The sequence below is a fragment of the Hemitrygon akajei genome, chromosome 8, assembly GCF_048418815.1.
Source record: "Hemitrygon akajei chromosome 8, sHemAka1.3, whole genome shotgun sequence".
Classification (NCBI taxonomy): Eukaryota; Metazoa; Chordata; class Chondrichthyes; order Myliobatiformes; family Dasyatidae; genus Hemitrygon; species Hemitrygon akajei.
The window spans coordinates 43,536,738-43,559,025 of record NC_133131.1 but is presented as its reverse complement, the minus strand read 5'-3'; the positions used below and the strand labels follow the sequence as shown (position 1 = coordinate 43,559,025).

The 22,288-nt window shown below is 43.1% G+C and overlaps 1 protein-coding gene across 2 annotated transcripts in view; it reads left to right on the top strand.

Moving 5' to 3' along the window:
* The window catches only part of rasa4 (RAS p21 protein activator 4), a 264,778-nt gene that overhangs the window by 126,189 nt on the left and 116,301 nt on the right, over positions 1–22,288 (top strand). The window contains exon 1 of one of the 2 annotated variants that reach the window (XM_073053737.1): positions 9,034–9,146. The exons of the other annotated variant lie outside the window; for it this stretch is intronic. Coding sequence (XP_072909838.1) covers positions 9,055–9,146 — 92 coding nt within the window. The 5' untranslated portion in view covers positions 9,034–9,054. Of the gene's footprint in view, positions 1–9,033; positions 9,147–22,288 lie in introns of those variants that run through there. 2 annotated transcript variants of the gene reach the window in all.

Below are 22,288 nucleotides of genomic sequence, written 5' to 3'. Positions count from 1 at the left end.
AACGTCCCATCTTATGGCAAACAGATAGAGCTGGGGAATTGGTAGGTGTGGATTGTGAGGGAAGAGGAAAGAAGAGAGGGAAAAACATTAAAAATACTTTGTCTTAACATATTAGGCCAGAGGGTTTTCTGTTGCTGGTGAAGATGGTGATTATAATGGATGGAACAGAAAAGGCCACAGGTTAGCACTTCTTTTACAGCGACAATTTTCTCTCATCTCTTCTGTTCCCACACTTATCCAGCTATTTCCTTGTTATATTTAGACCATGACTCGTTTGACTCATTTGAAACGTGTCAGGACATTGTGCCAGGCTACGGCCTCATATGGAAAACAGCATTTATGCAGCACAGACAGAGGCTGAATCCCAGAATAGTGAGCCAACCAGCAAGCAGGAGACCTTGAGGTGATTTCAAGAGGAAAAAAAAATCATGCAGCAAGTACTATTTATAAAAAGCAGGAAAATTTAGATTTTGGCCTCCTTTGTGGAAATTTGCTATATCCTGTGCACTACCATTTTCAGAACAAGTTGGATTAACCTCAGTCTGGAAATCCTCGTCCGCAGAACAGAAGAAACAGGAAGAGTGATTCAGCCACCTGTGACTGCCGTGCCATTCAGTAGGACCAGGGCTGATCATTTTTCCTGGCAAGAAACCTAGAAATTATATTGCAGAGTGATATTATTTTTAAATGGATTATTTGTATTATTGTATAATTTATGTTTTCTTGTAAATGTTGTGTATCTGATGCAAAGTTCCTGCTGATGCTGCTAACAATAGCTTTTCTTTGCATCAGTGCCCATGACACAAACTCGACTTTGACCCAGAGTGGAAGGTAATTGCCACTACTTTTGAGTTACTTTTCACCCTATGGAAATATGTTGGGATTGATTCTAGTGTAGGGTTTCGACGGGAAGCGTCAACAGTCCTTTTTCTCCCACTCATACCGCTCAACCCACTGAGTTCCTCCAGGAGATTGGTTGTTGCGAGGATTCATACTTGAATGGCAGCAAACGCACACCCACGGACACCATTCATTGTCGTTCAACAACTTTCTCCAGCTTCTCCCTCGAAACCGGATCACATTATAGGAAAACAAGCCACTCTAGTAATTCACTGACCAATCAGGCTTTAGTTACTGCAGTTCATCCACAAGTAGTTGTTCCTCACAGCACTAGAGAGGCCGGCTGCTTGCCAATAAAACCTACTCCTCATCGCCACTGACCTCCAAACCATTTCTAACCAAGGGAAATACTTGGGCTGTACTTTGCTCATCTCAACTCTGAACTGATTCAACAAACTATGGACTCATTTTCAAGGATTTACAGATCATCTTCTCTGTATTATTGGTGTATTTATTTGCTTGCCTGCGCAGTTTGTCTTCTTTTGCACGTTGGTTGTTTGTCAGTCTAGATTTTCATTGTTTCTATCTTAATCTTCTACTCCACTGTGAATGCCTGCAAGAAAATCAATCTCAAGGTAGCATATGGTGATACACAGCATATGTATTTTGATATAAAGTTACTTCGAACTTTTGGGCAATGAACACGAAATGCTGGAGGAACTCAGAAGGCCTGGCAGCATCCCTGGAAAAAAGAACAGTTGACACTTTGGAATGAGACCTTTCGGCAGGACTTTTCAGGGTCATTCCACAACTGCTGCTGGAAAACCTGGATGTGGAATGCATTGGAGATGCAGTCTAGGAAGCCATCATGGAATGCACGGTAGGAATCACCAGCCTAAACCTGCGGGGACCATGGGCAAATGGTCTGAAAAGAAGTGGCTACAGAGAGCACGCTTTACAAATGCAGCCTTCATTGAAATAAGTGATCCTCTCCACCCCCACGTACAGATTCACATCCATCCATAGACTCCTGTAGCTGGTGAGGTCTCTGTCACTGTAACACTGCTGAGGTGACTGTGGTTCTGTGCTCCAGGAGAAATGATATTATCTAACATTCCTTCAAGCCAGAAGAGAAATTTCAGGGAGTTTTCAGAATTGCCGAGGCTCTCTGTGGTTCAAGCAGTCGTGGACTGCACTAGTGTAGAGTTAGGGCCTCCACTTCAAAAAACAGAGCTAATCAGGAAATCACATGGGCTTCCACTCATCGGGTTTTCAGCTGTTGTCGAGGAACTTTTTCTTTGTTGGTGCCAGGTATACCAACATCTCAAAAGACTGCACAACTCAGAGGGACTCACAGCTGCTGTGTATCTCCCAAGGGCCTCGCTGCCCTCATGAGTGGAGTTTGGAAAAGAACAATCCCCTCCTACAGTACAGAGGAACCTGCAGATGCTGAAATCTGCAGCAAAAATCAGGACATTGGAAGAACTCTGTTGCGTCCATGGAGACAAAAGATGGGAAGTCAAAATTTAGGGTTGAAAACTTATATCATGACTGAACGGAAAGATTGTTAATATATCGTTGTATGAAGGGGGGGAAGTAATGGGGATGGACCGGGTGAGAAAGGGATAATGGGTAGGCGGGAACCAGGTGGACAAGGGAGGTGGGGACCAGGTGAGGCAGGTGGGGATGTGGGCTTGGAAAGGTGAACCAAGGAAGAGGAGAACTAGGTGGATGAGCGAGTGTGTCCACTGAGTGAGTGTGGGAGTTCACCATTGTGGGGCAGCCCCTCTGCTCACTGTACAGGGTCTTCTCCATTCTCTCTGGTTTATTGCACAATCTGGCAAACAGGGGTGCCCCTCAGTAGGAAGTGGATGAAGAGCAGGCTGAGGATGAAGAAGATAAAGATGAGAGTGAGGAGGATTGGAACTGCCAGCAGAAACAGCTGCAGCAGTTGTAAGTGGTATTTACCAATGGCAAGTGTTGCAGACAGCAGTCACAACTTAGTCAGAGAACATCTATTACCATACATGACATGCAGGATACTATTGGTCACAGCACTATTGGTACTAGTGTTGATATTGGTATATTGTAGCACTCCAGGGGTGGGGGGGTTGTGGTCAATAGCCCACCCCAGCATTCCTAATGACCAGCACTATTTATTATTCTTGTGTTAAAATACTTTTGTGGGATTATGGTGGGGAGTTCAAGTTCATTTATTGCTACATTTTATCTTGGGTTAAACAGTTATTCGCTTGGGCGTCTGTGGGTCACTCTGACTGTAACCGGATGAGTGATAATCACCACCCCCATCTGTATGAGATCGAGAAGTTCTCTCTCTGGGTCATAGCACCTGGCCTGTTTCTGCATTTATCACTATAAAAACGGTTGTTGAGTTAAACAAGCTTCCTCATCTATCATCATGTACCAAATACTCACCACAATATTATTGTCACATGTACAATGAAAATCTTGCCTTGCATGTTGTTTATACAGATCAGATTATTAAACAATACTTTGATCTAGAATAAGGTAAAACAGTAACAATGCAGAATAAAGTGTACAATTTACCGAAAAATTGCTATGCAGGTAAACAATAAAGTACAAAATCATAGCGAGGTAGACTGTGAGGCCAAAAAGCCATTTATTGTACAAGAGGTCCATTCGAGCATCTAATAACAGTGGGATAGAAGCTGCCCTTGAGCCTGTGGTACGTGCTTTCAGGCTGATGGGGGAGGGGAGATGTGAGAATGTCCTGGGCGCCTGGAGGCTTTGATGATGCTGGTGCGCGTTACCAAGGCAGTGAGAAGTATAGACAGAGTCAACAGGGGGTTCACATGGTCCTCTGATGTGCTGAGCTGTGTCCACAACTCTGCGGTTTCTTGTGGTCACATGTAGAGCAGTCGCCATACCAAGCCATTATGCACGCCGACAGAAAGCTTTCAACAGTGCATTGATAAAAATTGGTAAGAGTCGACATTACTCATTAAGGAAGTTCACCCCGTTACTGAACACTCTGACAAGCTTCTACAGATGTACTGTGGAAAGTATCCTGACTGGTTGCATTGTGGTCTGATACAGTAAACTGAATGTGCAGGAAGATAAGAAGCTGCAGAGAGCAGTGGACTCAGCCAGATACATCACTCACACCATCGGTGCACAAACAGGAGGTGCAACCACAAACAGGCAACATCTATCATCAAAGATCCCCACTCTTCAGGTCATACCCTCTACTCACTGCTACCGCCAGGCAGGAGTTACAGAAACCTAAAGACCCACACCACCAGATTTAATAATAGTTACGTCCTTTCAGTCATTCAGTTCTTGAACCAACTTGTACAACCCTAATCACTACCTCAATATAGCAACACTGTGACCACTTTGTACTAAATGGGCCTCTTGTTCTGTGTTCCTTCTTGTAAAGACTATTATTTATGTTTATTTTATGTTTTGCTTTGTGCAACTTTGACTTTATTGTACATTTGCCATTGCAACTACATCTCTCATGTTTCAAAAAGATGCTCAGATAGAATTCTGTAAGAATTCTGCTGCATTCTACCCTGTTTCAGTAGCTGGCATTTCTAGCTCTCGTTTCCTAGATCATTGTATTAAGTTACAGCTGTACCGATTAACCTTTACTTACAGCAACCTATCTGCAAGGCGATAGATAACATGAAAGCACAAGAATGCAGTCAATGCATAATTGGGGGTCTGAGTGATTTGCAAACACTGCAGTCTCTTGGTAATAGCTGCTGAAAAGTTAGTCTCCATTCCAATTGGGCAGATCAAGTTGTATTTGATGATGGTATCATTAATCATATGCCAAGGTTATACAATCATATCTCCTGTTGATGAGTGTTTCATATGGAATCAGATGATGCCCCTGTCTGTGATAGATCCTTGCGAAGGGAAAGCCCACAGTTATAAAGGGAACACACTCATTCCTTCTGATTGGAAAGACATGGTGAGGAATGTAGGCCAAGTGCTGATCACTTCAATTTCTCAATACTTAGTCTCATTTAGAGGATGTTTTCCAAGGCTTTAGGTCATATCCTTCTTCATTACTTACATTTATACAGAAAATTTGAGCTTGAGTGACAGGCAGGCATGAACCCTCTGATAGCTGTACTCTTGGGCCTTGTTAATCAGAATCAGAATCAAGTTTAGTATCACTGGAATATGTTGTAGTATGTGACAGCAGTACATTGCAATAAGTAATAATAAAAACCATGAGTTACAGTCTATATATATATAATTTAAATTAAATAAGTAATGCAAACAAGTAGTGTGTTAGTTAGTGTTCATGGGTTCACAAATCTGAGGGTGGACGGGAAGAAGCTGTTTCTGAATCACTGATTCTGTGGCTTCAAGCTCCTGTACCTCCTCCCCGACGGTAGGAATGAGAAGAGGGCATGTCCTGGGTGATGGGGGTCCTTAATGATGGATGCCTACTTTTTGAGACATCACTCCTTGAAGATGCCCAGAGTGCTAGGGAGGCTTGTGCCAATGATGGAGCTGACTAATTTTACAACTCTCTGTAGCTTACTTTGATCCTGTGCAGTAGTGCCACCCCCTCCCCTCCATACCAGAATGTGATGCAGCCAGTCAGAAGCTCTCCATGGTGCATCTGTAGAAATTTGGGAGTGTCTTTGGTAATATACCAAATCTCCTCAAACTCCTAATGAAATGTAGCTGCCTTCTTTGTAACTGCATCAATATGTTGGGCTCAAGATAGGTCCTTAGAGACGCTAATAATCAGGAACTTGAAATTGCTCACTCTTTCCACTTCTGATCCTTCGATGAGGACTGGTGTATGTAACATAACATGAATTCCTCATGATGAACTTTACATCCAGATCTACCTATAGGCCATTCTTCCTTTGCCTGAAGTAAGGCATGAATATTCTCCAGTAATGATGCATCAAGTTTTACTTTTAACAGTGTACATTCTGGAAGATTCCATGGACCTTGTAGAAAGGTTTGTGAAGAGTTTGGAATGATTGTGTTGAACAATATATTTTGCACAAAGGAATGTAATCGTCTCACCATATATAGACATGTGTGGTTGTCTTCATGAGTGGTCACTGTGTAGACATGGGCCACAGTCCTTCCTTAAAGTTCAGTAAACATCTTATGTTATATTGATGGAAGCAACTGGCATAGTGCTTGTACTACACAGAGTCGTCTACTCTTTCTGTGTTGCAAAACATCACTTTTGATGTCTACTTTACCATGAACCCAATCATAATGATTTTGTAACTCATATACGGTGAATCTTCCAGAGGTGTGCCGAATGTTTGCCTTTGAAGCAAAATTAATAGTCATAAAGAAGTGTGCTTCTGAGCACAATACATTAAATGATTAAATAATAAATGGCCTTTCAATCACATTAGAGGAAAGGGATCATTAAAACTGGAATTAAACTTCATGCACAATAAGTTACTTAGTTCACCACTGTTTATCTCACCATTGTGCCAGTTGTCCAGATAGGCTTAAAGTTCTTGCTGTTATGTTGAGGTGCTCCCCTTACAAGCAGATATTCACAGAAGATCTGATAAGCTCCCTTACTGGCTGGGCGGGGCATGATTGGTGGAATCTGCAGTCTGGAAAGGCTGGCTGTGGCAAGTGTCTACGAGGCAAAGGCCAGGGAAGAGATGCTGATATGCTGAAACAGTTTAGGGCTTTTGAGGCCTGCAATGCCTCTGGGACTATCAGAGGACAAGGTGCCGATCTGCTGTGGCCCCAGATCACACCATTGTCACCAGATCACCCATGCCCCTGATTTCCAGTGGTACATTGACATGCACTCATGCTTTTCCTCTGATCCACTGGGCTTGAAATGTTCTCCAGTGGAAGCACAAACTTCTGTTATAAGCCACTCCGTTACCTGAGCATTACCAGAGTCTGACGCTGATGTGTGTGCCTCTTCCAAAGTTGGAACGACACACTCCTCATTCTGTTTGACCTCATGAGAAAAGCTGGGCATGGACTTGATCCTGAACACCTCATCAGATCAGACCAACGTGCTGATCTCTACACCAAACCGAAGCATGCATCCTCACTGACCTTGTGGTCCTCATCTAATTCCTACTAGTCAGTACCATCATGCAGACTCAACCCTTCATCCCACTGACACGGTAGGCTGCCAATCCTTTCTATCTAACTGTGGCTCGCAAACTTAGGTATCTTCCCTTGTGTGGTGTGACTGTCTAGTCCACACTGTTCCCTTATGGTGCAAGTTTTTATTTGCAGGGTTATCATTAATCTGTAAGTCTCCCCCCTCCATTTAATCAACAGCAAGTTTCACCATCTCACCGTGATTCTGTGATAATGTATCACCCATTCTCTGTGGTAAACCTCAAAAAAAAATCAAGACAAAAACAATATCATGACTAGGTTATGTGTACACGGCCTTTAAGGAAAATGCCAATCAAGTTTTAATTCAGAAAGCTCGCGTAAGCAAGTGACTGATTTATCTTTGAATAATTTTACAAAAATGCATACATGGAACCCAGTCATCTTCTTATTGTAATAAGGACAATCTTTCATGGGACATGTCAGTTCAATTATGTTACTGGATTAGAAAATCAACAGCCTGGACTAAAGTACCAAGTTCAAATCCCAGCAGGGCAGCTCAAGAATTTAATGTTTTTCCAAGCTTCTGATGCCAGTGGAGGTTGCCAGTGCAAGTGCAAGTTGCCAGATGCAGAGCAGTGCCTGCCATTTTAAGTTTCTCAGTTGTTTTAAACATGTGCAGACACACAGTGCCACCAAATCTCTTTCAGACAGTGTTCCAGTCCACACTTACTCAATGGGTTGAAGAAGGATAACTAAGTACCTTCATTTAACCTCCTATGTTAAATGAACTTTATGCCAAGTGATATTACTCTCTGTTTTCCCTGCCTTGCACTCTCTTAGCTGAAGGCACCTCAGTTTTATTGCCCCTCAACATCCTTCTCCCAATCTGAAAAAAATCCGAGGCTACTCATCCTCTACCATAACCACTTTCTGATGGATGCAGAGTTTAATTTGGACAATGTAACGTCATCATTACCTTCCAGTTAGTTGCTACCTTACCCATCGAGGATTGCTTCAGTTTGCCGCCATTCCTTCCAACCATTTTGAGCCACTTGTCCTCATGGATATCAAAATCATCATGTTCCACTGGAGTATGGTCACTCCATTTTACTGCGCATTCACTCAGCGTACATCCCCTTCATAGATAGAGGGCATGCTGACAAACTTTACAACTCCTCCCTCGGAGTGTCAGACACCCTGAGCCAATAGGCTGGTCCTGGACTTATTTCCACTTGGCATGATTAACTTATTATTATTTAATTATTTATGGTTTATATTGCCATATTTCTTCACTATTTTTGGTGCGGCCGTAATGAAACCCAATTTCCCTCGGGATCAATAAAGTATGTCTGTCTGTCTGACACTGTGGTACCCTAGCTACAGCAAGACAGATCACAAAGCACTCCAGAGGGTGATTAGGATGGCTCAGGACATCATTGGGGCTCAGCTACCGGACTTGGAGACACTCTACAACTCTCAATGCCTACAGCACGCTTGTAACATCATTAAAGATTCATCCCATCCCATCACTGTCTGTTCAACCTCTTGCCATCTGGTAGGAGATACAGAAAAATCTTATCCAAAACAATTAGAGTGAAAAACAGCTTCTTCCCGAGGGCAGTTGTGTAGCTGAATAATGCCAATAGACTTTGGGTGTTATGGACTGCCAAAGTCCCTTGTTGTATGTAAACATGGGATTTTTTAAAATTAAGCCGTACTGCATGCTTTGTAAATATCTGATTTGCACGGACTGGAGTAACACTGCAATCTCGTTGTGCAATGACAACAAAGTTCTATTCTATTCTGTTCTTCACTAGTGCATCATTTGATATCTCATTGCCTCGATTTCCCTGAAAAACATTTGTGAGCAGTGAAAATTTCATTTTCACTCTAATGCTGCCTCGATATTCTTTCCTCCGTCACTTACGAAGTCAATAATATCCATTTAATGAAAACAAAGTAATGACACAATTAAAAATGAAGTAATTATTGCTGACTCCCAGAGACTGCAAGATGCCTTTAAATTATTTCGCACTGCAGTAAACACAGCCTTTTATCACACTGAAACAGCATCCAGCTGAACAGAGGAGCACTTTTAGAAACAGACTACGACAACTGCGCTGCTCCAAAGAGCACTATATGAGGTCATTCTTACCCCCGGCCATTAGGCTCTATAATGAGTCAACCTATAGCCGGGGAAGTGATGAGCCCCTCCTGTTAAACTGTTTGAGGTAACTTATTTTTTATTCTTTCTTAATTCTCTTCTAATATTTGTATATTTGTACACCTGTGCACTTGCAATGTTACTGTGACACTGTAATTTCCTTTTTGGGATCAATAAAGTATCTATCTCTCTCTCTACATCCCATGGGATAATCCTGCCCTTAGCTGAGTGGCATCGGGCACTTTGATAGATGCCCAACCAAATGCAATGTGAATTATTTCACACTTTGACCCTCCTGGAGAGCTCCTTAAGAAGAGAGATTTGGGCAGGACTCTCCTTTAGTGACTCATGCTTCATTGTGTGATCTTTACACGTGTCCTTGATGATGTCGTCACCACCAAACCACTAAATTCAAACAAGAGGACATGATTTGAGAGTTAGGGGGCAAAAGTTTAAGGGTAACACGAGGGGGAATTTCTTTACTCAGAGAGTGGTAGCTGTGTGGAACGAGCTTCCAGTAGAAGTGGTAGAGGCAGGTTCGGTATTGTCATTTAAAGTAAAATTGGATAGGTATAAGGACAGGAAAGGAATGGAGGCTTATGGGCTGAGTGCGGGCCAGTGGGACTAGGTGAGTGTAAACGTCGGCACGGACTAGAAGGGCCGAGATGGCCTGTTTCCGTGCTGTAATTGTTATATGGTTATAAAGGAACTGGCAGACTGTGGTTACTGGGTCAATCCCTTCTGTCTTTCGTAGAAAACCTCTGATAAGCTGGCATGGTCAGAACTTTAGTGGTTAACCAATATTCTGGACAATGACATGTCATTTCAATTAATAACCCAGCACACTTCTAATACACTTTCTTTTAGATGTTACATAATATGATTATAAATTGGGCAATGAACCAGCTAAGTTGAAAGGGAATGCTTAGGATCATATGACCATAAGACATAAGAGCAGAGTTAGGCCTCTTGGCCCATCAAGTCTGCTCCACCATTCTATCATGACTAATTTATTAACTCTCTTCTCCCCATTCTCCTGTATTCTCCCCGTAGCCTTTGACGCTCTAACTAATCAAGAACCTCTCAACCTCCACTTTAAGTATACTCAGTGACATGACCTTCACAGCCATCAGTGGCAATGAATTCCACAGATTGACCACCCTCTAGCTAAAGAAATTCTTCCTCATATCTGTTCTAAGTGGATGCCCCTCAGTCCTGAGGCTGTACCCTCAGGTCCTAGACTCACCCACTATAGGAAACATCCTCGCCACATCCACTCTGCCTGGGCGTTTCAATATCCAATAGGCTTCAATAAGATCCCCCCTCATACATCTAAACCCCAGTGTGTACAAGCCCAGCATCATCAAATGCTCCTCATAATTTAACCCTTTCATTCCTGGAATCATTCTCGTGAACTTCCTCCGGATCCTTACCAATACCAGCACATCTTTTCCTAGATATAACATGTTCATCCCTTTATTCATCACCTTTTAAAATTTTTCCCCAACTTTACATTTCAGCTTATCCCACTGACTGTAATTTTGCCCTATCATCTGCCTGTCCTTCCTCACAGTCTCACTACACACTGTATCTACTGCCCCATCCTCAGCCCTGTCATTCTGATTACCATCCCCCTGCTAAATGAATTGTAACCCTTCTCCACAGCTCTATCAAACCTGCCTGCAAGGATATTGATTCCCCTATGGGTTCAGTTGTAACCTATCCTGTCCTATAGGTCATACGCACCTTCCCCAGAAGAAATCCCAATCAGCCATAAATCTGAAACCCATCCAGAAATGGAGGAATCGGGGCCCAGATGAGTTGAAAGCGTGAGTGGTAACTGGGGACTAGGTGAGTACGAAGGGAGTATGGGGAAGGGGAGCACGGGACCAGGCTGAGCGAATGGAAAGGGAGTTTGAGAATGGAAGATTTTTGTGAGTGGAAAGAGAGCATGGTAAAAATGTCCTGATGTGCCATATGCCAATCCAAGTAGCCAGATGGTAGATTAACAGAGCCTTCTATTTTTACTGTGCTCTAGTAGACTGGAGTATTGGAATATTGCTATCATCAGTGGCATGGAGTTTGGTCATGACTCTTTGTGGAGCTAGGATTACATTTTATAGATGACTAATGTTCCTAACATAATGAGCAATGCAGAACCCCATGATATTTCCTACCTGTATACGTTATCCTTGGCAAAATATTCTAATGCTACAAGATCGACAACTGTGTCACACCTTGCATCAGACTGTTAAAGTGCAAGTGGTGCCATTGATGCACTCAACCTGCTGTTCTGATCAGCTGTGGGATAGATTCATATTATTTCGCTTTCTGCTATACAAATTTCCCCCCACTCTGACCGTCAACTTCTTCTCACCTACCTATTACTTCCCTCTGGGTCCCCTCCTTCCCTTTCTCTCATGATCCACTCTGTTCACCTATCCAATTCCTTCTTCTCCAGCCCTTTGACCTTTCCCATCAAGCTGGATTCACCTATCACCTTCCCACTAGCCTCTTTCCCTCCCCCCCCCCCCAACCTTTTAGTTCTGGCATCTTTCCCCTTCCTTCTCAGTCCTGAAGAAGTGTCTCAGCCCAAAACGTCAACTATCTACTCTTTTCCATTGATGCTGCCTGCCCTGTTGAGTTCCTCCAGCATTTCGACTGGGTTGTCTCATATTATTCTGGTACCTCTGATGTAAAACAATGCTATGCCATGGAGGGAAATGGATTAGTAGGTTGCCTTCAATTCTTTCTGTTTATCAGTATTGATATGAACTAGACATAACCATCGTCATCATCATTATGTGCTTTGTTGTATTATGTAGGTTGTCATGGTGATGGTGGGGGCAAAGCAGGTGCTACACCTTGCTCAAGGGTGATGTGCAGGCTAGCAGAGGGAAGGAGCATCTTTCACCTCCTCTGGTAGACAAGTGTCTCCACCCGGCTACCCCATAAAACCATCCTAATTGTCTCCCACTGGTTTGCACAACGCTTTCCATGATAAACATTTCTAGGGTTCAATGACATTGCACCTTGGAAAATGCATATAACAGCCGATAAAATGTTGTTTTTCCACGGTCAAGGCCTTTCCTTTCTGTTCTGTCTTTGATCTTGGTTTGACTGGTTTAGACTTACAGTGTGTTTATTGCTGCCTCCACAATGCTTTGCCACGTGTGCTCGTCTGCTGTCTGGACACACTGAGGTGGTCCATTTGTCATCCAGCAATGAAGGAGGTCCCCAGTAGAGGTCTCTTTAAGCAGGAGTCCTCCATCCTTATTCTGGAGAGCTGGGATAGAGACTGTTACACAGAGCAGTATTGTGTAACAGGTTCTAAGTTGGTTTATGGACTCCCCAGCTGTCTATTATTTTTGTGGCTGAGGTGAGATGGTGTGCCATGTATAGATGGACTATGAGAGGTTGCAGCCTCTATTTGAGAATCTGAAGGGTCTGATCCTCAAGTTTTGGCTGAATTTCAGCCCCACACTCCTGCTCTTCTATTGTCCAGTGTGGACAGGGATGTGGGAGTGTTTTGGGGATCTCCTAGTTGGTGTGGTCCTGGGTTCAAACAAGTTGGCTGAGCAGAGGCAGTCGAGGATTCTGCTCAAGCCAATCGCTTGCCCCTCTTCCAGGGTTATGTCTGTGCCGTGTGTCTGGGGAGAAGGAGGAAGTGATGTCCACAGGAGCAAGGGGATTTTCCAGGTCAGTGGGCCTGAGTGCATGCTGAATAGTGATGACTGTGTTATAACTCAAAACTGTAAAATGGTGTGGATCATAAAGTCCTGTAATATTGTAATAAAGTGAGTTTTGTAATCACTGAATAAACCAGCTTTGGAAATGGAAAATAATGTTTTGCCACTGACACCCTTTACAATTGGCCATGCAGAATTTCTGCAAACAAATCCTTTCCATGCCCTTTTCTTATGGTACTTTTGATGTTCTGATATATGAGGTTCCTTTGAACGTAATTGCATGCATCAAGACCTTTGTTAATCGTAAAAGCATTGCTGTCCCATTTACTGAGTGAGTAGGTGTAATTGCAGACAAACAGTGGTTTGACATTTGCGTGCTTTTTTCAAGAATTACTTGCGACTGTTTGGGAGCTATGGTTTACTGCCATCCAAATGACGGATTACTCTTGCATCTGCATTACAGCCTGCATGGGCTCATTAGTTAAATTTCCAGGCCCATCAAAGCAACTGGAATTGTGTTATCTAGTACAGCTGCACTCTCCCATCCTCTCACTTTCTACGTCTCTCATTGATTAGCTCTCATTCACTGTGTACCAGGGAGATTCTGAGCCCAGTTTATCGCTGCTGGTGCTCGGGACTCAGTTACCATAACATCGAAGAAATCAAAAATACTACCTTCCCCGACAGTCGACCCATCTGCAGTAGTCTGTGTATGTGAATGATCAGTGTTGAATGCCAAGTCTATCTAATGACTACAATACAGTCCCACAGCATGGGAACAGGCCTTTGCCCGCCACATCCATGTTCACCAGTGGCCACCCATCTCTATCAGTACCATCTACCAGCATATGGCCAGTCTCCTTCAATGCCTGGCTAATTCAACGCTCGTTGGACACCTCTTAATTACCGTCACTGATGGATTCCACCACATCCCCTGGCAGTGATTCAGCTACTCAATAACATCTTGGTGAGAAATGTCCCAGTCAGATCCCCTCGAAATCTTTTACCCACAGTCTATGTGCTCTAGTTTTAGTCACCTTTGATAAGGGGTAAACGATTCCTGTGTTCTACCCTAACTATACCCTGATAATTTCATATCCAGTACCTCTATCATGTCCCTTCTTAGAGTCCTCCACTCCAGGAAGAACAGACGTAACCTCCCCATACTAGTCCATATTCCATGGGTCCTCATTCCTGGTTGCCAGAGTTGTGCCACTTTCTTCCGAGGATGGCCTCCATACCCTCCTTCCCCTGCAGATGATCCCTTGGACAAATGTCTTCAGGAATTTGAATACCCCCCCCTCTCCTGTCCTCAACTTCCCTATCGGCCATCCTCCACAGAGCACTTTTTAGAAGTTGCATAGTGCCTGGTGTGGCAGTGGTGTTGGAATACATCAAGGAGCCTTTCCAGAGCTTGAGGGTGGGGCTATGAGTGATTCAAATCTCTGCAGATGCATATACTGTTTGTCAAAATAGACAGCCTTTTTAGAAAATTGCAAAACTGTGCAGAAGACAGATCACAAAGGAACATCGCATCTCTCTTGCAGCATTGTAAAACAGTGCAAACACGCGATACAACATTGAAGTGATGCTTCTAAATTAGAGCAGAAGGGTTTCTAGGCCATCCTGTTTCATGGTTCAGGATACGTGAGGTATTCATAAAAATATCAAAGGAAAGAATCTGCATTGATGTGGGGCCTTTCCTAACCTCAGGATGTCTAAACGTGTGCTAACCATGAGTACTGTTATGGCACGGTCACTCTGGCAACACAGAGAAGATAGATTGCAGTTTCCAGCAATTACATAACCAGGGGATTGCAGAATCAGGTTTAATATCACCAGCATGTGTCGTGAAATTTGTTAACTTTGCAGCGACTGTGCAATATATAATAGTAGAGAAAAACTGGGAATTACAGTATGAATATATATATTTAATGGTTGAATAAGTAGTGCAGTAGTGTTCACAGGTTCAATGTCCATTCAGAGGTCCAATGGCAGAGGGGAAGAAGCTGTTCCTGGATCATTGAGGGTGTGCCTTCAAGCTTCTGTACCTCCTTCCTGGTGGTAGCAATGAGAAGGGGGCATGTCCTGGGTGGTGGGAGTTCTTAATGGTAGACACTGCCTATTTTGAGACACCGCTCCTTGAAGGCCATTGCCCGTGATGGAGCTGGATAATTTTACAGCTCTCTGCACCTTATTTCGATCCTGTGCAGAGGCCCTTCCCTCCCATACTAGACAGTGATGCAACCAGTTAGAATGCTCTTAACGGTATATCTGTAGAAATTTGTGTTTGGTTTTGGTGACGTACCAAATCTCCTCAAACTCCTTATGAAATATAGCTGATGTCTTTCCTTCTTTATAGCTGCATCAATATGTTGAGGTGTTGACACCCAGGTATTTGAAATTGCTCACTCTCTCCACTTCTGATCCCCCATTGAGGACTGGTGTGTGTTCCCTCATCTTATCCTTCCTGAAGTCCGCAAGCGGGTCTTTGGTCTTACTGATGTCGAGTGCAAGGTTGTTGCTGCAACAACACTCAACTAGCTGGTATTTCTCACTCCTGTATGCCCGCTCGTCACCATCTGACATTCTACCATCAATGGTTGTATCATCAACAAATTTATAGATGGCATTTGAGCTGTGCCTAGCCACACAGTCATGGATATAGAGAGGGTAGAGCAGTGGGCTAAGCATAAATCCCTATGGTGTACCAGTGTTGATCATCAGCGAGGAGGAGATGTTATCACCATTCTGCACGGATTGTGATCTTCTGGTTAGGAAGTCAAGGATCCAATTGCAGAGGGAGGTACAGAGGCCCAGGTTCTGGAGCTTTTTGATCGGAACTGTAGGAATGATGATGATGGTGTTAAACACTGAACTGTAGTCAATAAACAGCATACTGACATCGATATTTATATTGTCCAGATGATCCAAGGCTGTGTGGAGAGCCAGTGAGATCGCATCCACCACAGACTTATTGTGGCGATGGACAGATTACAGTGTGCCCAAGTCCCTGCCAAAGCAGGAGTAGATTCTAGCCATAACCAACCTCACAAAGCACTTTGTCACTGCAGATGTGAGTGCCACTGGACAATAGTCCTTAAGGCAGCTCACCCTGCTCTTCTTGGGCACTGGTACAATTGTTGCCCTTTGAAGCAGGTAGAAACTTCCAACTGTAGCAATGAGAGATTGAAAATATCTTTGAACACCCCCGCCAGTTGGTTGGCACAGGTTTTTAGAGCTTTACCAGGTATGCCCTAGGGACCTGTCACTTTGCAAGGGTTCACCCCCCTGAAAGACAGCCTGACATTGGCATCCGAGATGGAGATCACTGGGTCACTGGGTCCTGCAGGCATCCTCATAGCTGTACAATGGAGATACAACATTCAGATAAAGCTCCCTGCTATTGTTTATACTCTAAAATTATCCCTTCATTCTTCTTCATCTAACCCTCCCATTCCTTTTTTCCTTGTGTTTTTATTCTGCTTCCACATAAATTTGCCTTCGCTATCCACCTCAATTATTTTTATTGATATTGAGCACCTTCTTACTGCTGTTCAGCTGAAGAAGTTTCTCCTGAATTGCCACAGGATTTTTTGGAATTGTTTCAGATCTTTGGCCGCTAATTTTACTCTGAACCATAAATAGCGATGCTTTCTTTCTGTTTACCTTATCGAGCCTCTTCATAATTTTAAAAACCTCTGCCATGTCAATCCACTTCCCGTGTCTCACTTCTTTTAAGAGAAAGGATCCCAGCTTAATCCACTCTGGATGTTAGTTGAGGGTGAAAGCTGGAGAAAACTTCCAAAATCTTCTCAAGTAGATTTGATAGCCAACTGTCAGCAGAGGAACCCAGGAGCTAACATCTTTGCACCTGTATTTGTGCATTGAAAGTATAAGCTTGGCTGAGTGATAGCTCGCCTGCCTGTGAGTCAAGTTCCATTCCAGAGGTCAAACAGATCATCCAAGGCCCATGTTTTCTTTAAAAATGTTTCCATGTTGGGAAACATTCGAGTAAAGAATGGACAAACTGAGCCTCTCTAAAAATAACACTCGTCTTCTTGCCAGACTTCAGGATTTTATGAAAGTTTTCCACTGCAGCAGATGTTGTAAATTGGAATGTCTAAGACTCATTTTCATCTCTTTTATCAACATCGATTTATGAATGTAACTTTTCCTGTGTGGTTTCCCTGTAAATATTTTTTCATACCTAGGAAATCAAAAATAAATTCCGAAGAGAGTGGAAGCAATGTTCATCCCTGCCTTCTCTCAGTTCACCTACATTTTTTTGTCTAAATTCTCATTTATTTCCTGTAAAGAATTCTTTCCCTTACAGCTTTCTGTTCTGAAGATCTACTGCCAATGTTTTGCTCTTTCAAAACTCTTAACACTCCCTGTACTTTTTTTCAAATTTTGCAGATACTCTTTTAAACATAAGACAGTGGTCTAGTCTTGAGCCCTCTAAACCACTATCCTTTCTGGAAATACCTCCATCTTCAAGGTCCTTGAATTTTGAATTGTGTTGTCTGTTTATTGACATGCTTGCTGAAGGTCCCTAGATCAAGATGATTGATGTGACTGCAGTCATGGATCATTGTGCTGTTTGTCATTCTGTACTGTACTTGGGCCCTTGGCTCCTAAGTGGAGCATAGGTCGTTGATGACCTCCTGTCTCCATCGTCCTCTGAGGCTGATGGTATTGTTGGAATTCATCAACACCTCTGCAATCCATTGCATTAATTGTACAGGGGATTGGCCTATACAGCTTCACCAGAGCCCTGTTGGCCAGCCTTACCCACTTCCACCTCTCATGACGGGGACGTAGGGTTGGACTTTGAGAGGATTGTCATTCTGTACCAGCCTATTTCTTCTATGTTTAGTCCAGCTTGATAGAGACTGGTTTATTTTTCCTATTCTGACCACTTAGCCTTTGAACGAAAGAACTATGTGGCCTTCTCAAGTTTTATTCTTGCTTCCGGATGATGATGGTGTTGACACATGAGCTTTCATGCACAAAAATCCACAGACCATTTCTTCCCTTTTCTCTTTGAGCTCTTTAGATTCCATATTCCATCTCTGTAAGGGTCTCTAACGTTACTTTCAAATCCTTCACAGTGCCTTCTATCTTCACTGGATAATTATAGTCTCCTTCAGCTTGCCTGATTCTTAGTCGCATGTTCCTCATCACCTTCAGCACTTCCTCTTCTAACTTTTAACAACTCTGTTACCTCATGAGAATAGAACTGACGTAGAGTTATAGAGCACTACAGCACAGAAGCAACTCCTTTGCTTTTTTCTGCTCCCCCCACCCACTTTCCCTTTCTTCTATGGTCCATGCTAATCTCCTATCCCATTCCTTCTTCTCCAGCCCTCAACCTTTCCGACCCACCTGGCTTCACCTATCACCCTCCAGCTAGCCTTCTTCCCTTTCCCCACCTTTTCTTTCTGGCATCTTTCCCCTTCCTTCTCAGTCCTGGAGAAGGGTCTCTGCCTGAAGCATCGACTGTTTATTCCTTTGTGTAAATGTTGCTGTATCTGCTAAGTTCCTACAGCATTTTGTGTGTGCGTGTGTTGTTAAGAAATTATAGATCTGTATTCCCGAGTCTCTTTGTTCTACTGCACACCTTCATACCCTTCCACTCACTACGTAAGTCCTACCCTAAGTCCTATGTAGGTTCTCCCCAGGTTAATCATCTACCAAATTACAGAAGTGGTAAATGCCAAGAACATTCATCATCGGCACGGACTAGAAGGGCCGAGATGGCCTGTTTCCATGCTGTAATTGTTATATGGTTATATCTGTGGACTCTTACCTGAATTATGTGGATTTTGACGAAGGGTCTCGGCCCAAAACGTCGACAGCGCTTATCCCTGTAGATGCTGCCTGGCCTGCTGTGTTCCACCAACATTTTGTGTGTGTTGTTATGTGGATTTTATTGCCACTGTTCTTGCTTTAACACAAGGCTTCTTAGAATCCTATTACATAGTGCTTTTAATCACCAAACATTGTTTTACACTCCCAATGCCCCTGTGGCTCTTGTGAAGCACTCTGACGTGCTCTATGTGGGGTGTGCTTTGTATAGGAGTGCGATCAGCCAGTAGGTATGTAAGATACTGCAGTAGCCCATGAACTGGGGTTTGGCTCGAGCATGCCATTGGAGAATTCCTGCCTTGCATGACCCCACCAGGCTAAAGAGAAAGAAACGTTATCTTTTATGAAGATGACAGTGGACCATCTTCCAAATGTGGATTGCTTGAATTCCTTGTGTTCAAGGTCACAATGTAGAAGTGCTCAGGCAGCGATTTGCAAGCATTTTCATGGAAATTGCTTTTTAGAGTGAGAGAACAAAATGAATGCAGATCCAAACTGTGCTCTACCACTCTCCTGTCGTTATGTCTCTGAATGACTCATCCCATTCAATCAGCCAAAGTACTCAGAGCAGCTCTGAATAAAACACAGAGTAGTTAAATACTGAATGCTCTGCTTTCAAGGGCATTAATGTTATTTTGTTTTAACAAGGCTCAGCTAAATTGCCTGCTTCTGGACTTGTTTGCCATGATAAATGAATTTCACATCTTTATTCCCTAGCAAGAGCACTAATAGATGGTTGGAGAGAACCTTTCCTGAGGCTATTTGTGATCAAATTAAAACAGCAGTTGGCCCAGAAAAGTAGTTGTTGCAAATGCTGAAAACTGAGGACAGTTTTAATTTCCAAGGACAAGACTGCCATTGGCTCACTGCGTCAAATTTACATGGTATATTTGACCCAATGCATACATCTAGGTTTAATGAGGTTTAACAGAGAACAGCAACCAAGCAGCAGCGTATTTTAAAGAAGCTGAACTGGTTGTGACTGGTTGGCAAAGATCCTGTTTCATCGATTGCAGAAGGCATAGGGTAGTAAGAATGCCACATGAGTGATGGGTGTCCAGTAATGGCACACACATCACTGACCTGGTGGATGGGGGTTTCCATCTTGTCCATAGCTAAGAACTTTACAAGCTGCACGAGTGGGTAGGCCAGAGCTCAGTCCAGAGAGGATGGGACAGAATAAGGGCTTCGGAAACCGGCACAGAGGTTTGACTAGAATATCTGGGGCAGGATCTCTGGATCAGAATAGCTAAAACCAGTTCCGGATAGGGTTGGCTAGAATAGAGTCTTGACTATGATAGATCCCATCCGGCATCCGGAATGGGATAAAAAATATCAACAATACTCAGCATGTGAAACGAGAAATGATTGAGGTTTCTGATGAGAGGTCAATGGCCTACATTATTGGCTCTGCCTCAAGGCAGCAGATCCGCTAGGGCTTTGACAGAGATCTTCCGATCCTCTCGCCACAGACAATGTCCCAAAAAAGTGGAGAATGGCCAACGTTGTTCTTTGTATAAGTAAAGCAATCGGGATAGCCTTGGAAATTTTAGGATAGTGAGCCTTCCATCAGTGGTGGAGAAAAGATTCTTAAGAACAAAATTTACTTGCATTTGGAAAAATGAGGACTTACTGCAGATAGCATGGTTTTGTGCAGGAAAGGCCATGTCTCACAGACTTTTTGAAGTGGTGATGAAAGTGTTTAGTGATGGTAGGGCGGTCAGTGGATGCAGATTACATGGACTTCAGGAAAGCATCCATCCCATAGTCTCTGCGGGGATAAGGTGTACAAATGTGGGGACTTTGATGCCTTTTGCCTTGGGGTTCCAACCTTGCCTCTGGTAGTGTGAAGCTCTCACTCAAAACGAGTGGGTTGTATTTTCTGGAGTGTCAGTGGTGACTTGATAGTTTATAAGATTATGAAAGGCATTGACAGGGTAAATAGCCTTTTTCCCAGGGTGGAAATGCCAAATATTAGAGGGCATGGGTTAAGATGAGAGGAGGACAGTATAAAGGAAAATTACGAAGCAAATTTTCACTCAGAGCATGGAACACTCTAGAATAGCTGGGCCAGAGTACTGAAAGACTGACTTTAAGCTGCAGAAGGAATCATCACCATGACAGTCAGACAGAAAAGTAGAACCGAGGTCAATTGGATCATTCTGATTTACTGCTGGAGCACGTGGCCAACCCCTACTTCCGTTTCTTTTGACTCCTCTCTTGTGCTAAGATAATTGTCTGTTTCAAAAAAGAGACTGACAGAATTTTGTTAGCCTTCTCTCCCTCCCCTAGTTATTTTCAGATACATGATAGATAGCCAAAAATGTAAACCATTAATGCTTCCAACTCAGAGCAAAATTCTGTTGATTATAAATTTATACTTGGATGACTGGATTCCATAACTTCAAACCCATATCAACAAAAGAGGAAATGGCTTTAAATTCCTTGACTAAAATTCAGTGTTAAAATTTTCAATTACTACAAAGTTGGAACGACAATTGATAAGGATGAGATAATAGATTCAAAAATAACTGAAAAATATTAAGAGAACAAATTTCCATGAGAGTAAACAGGAGCTGCTCAGGGAGGTGAAACAGACTGTTGTTCATAAGATCTGATTTGGTGTCAGTGGACTGTGTGTTATAGTCGGCCCTCCTTATCCGCGGGTTCCGCATGCGTGGATTCAACCAACCGCGGATCGGGAAAACCCGGAAGTTTTCTCTCCAACACTCCTTGTTTGAGCATGTACAGACTATTTTTTCTTGTCATTATTCGCTAAACAATACAGTATAACAATTAATTACATAGCATTTACATTGTATTAGGTATTATAAGTAATCTAGAAATGCAGGCAGTCCCCGGGTTATGAATGAGTTCCATTCCTGCGTCCGTCTTTAAGTCGGATTTGATGTCAGAACAGGTACATCCGGTATTATTTAGTGTCAGTTAGTCAAACGTTTGTCTTTGTATATAGTATATATTTTACCTTTCTATGCATATAAAATGCTTAAGAAATGTATGTATTTCAATAATTAAACCACTGCGTTGCCTAGTAATAATTGTAGCTTTCATCGGGGCAGGGCCTTTCACATGCTCCATTAAAATTGTTCTGATCGTTGACCGACTGTAGCCTAATGCTTTTCCAATGACCAATGGCGTTTCACCTCTTTCCAATCGCTTTATTACTTCCACCTTATTTTCAATCGTGATCGTGATTACTTTCGTGAACAGAAACACTGCAGATTCAGAGCTGCGCCGCCGGGTCCTAATGTCTGTCGCACTGAGCCATGTTAAATAAAGTCCGGGGTTCCGCTGGGTCCTAAAGTCCACCTCATGGAGGCAGGTTAAATAAGGGACTTGAGCATCTGTGTTTTTTAGTATCCGCAGGGGGTCTCGGAACCAACCCCCCCGTGGATAAGGAGGGCTGACTGTATTTTGTGTGCTGTAGTATTCTGTGATATTTTTATTTATTTATTTATTGAGATACAGATACGGCCCTTTCAGCACTTCAACCGGTACAGCCCAGCAATCTCCCGATTTAACCCTAGTCTAATCACAGGACAATTTACAATGACCAATTAACCTACCAACGGGTGCAGGATAAGGCAGAGCACCCAGGTCATGGCAAAAATATACAAACTCCTCACAG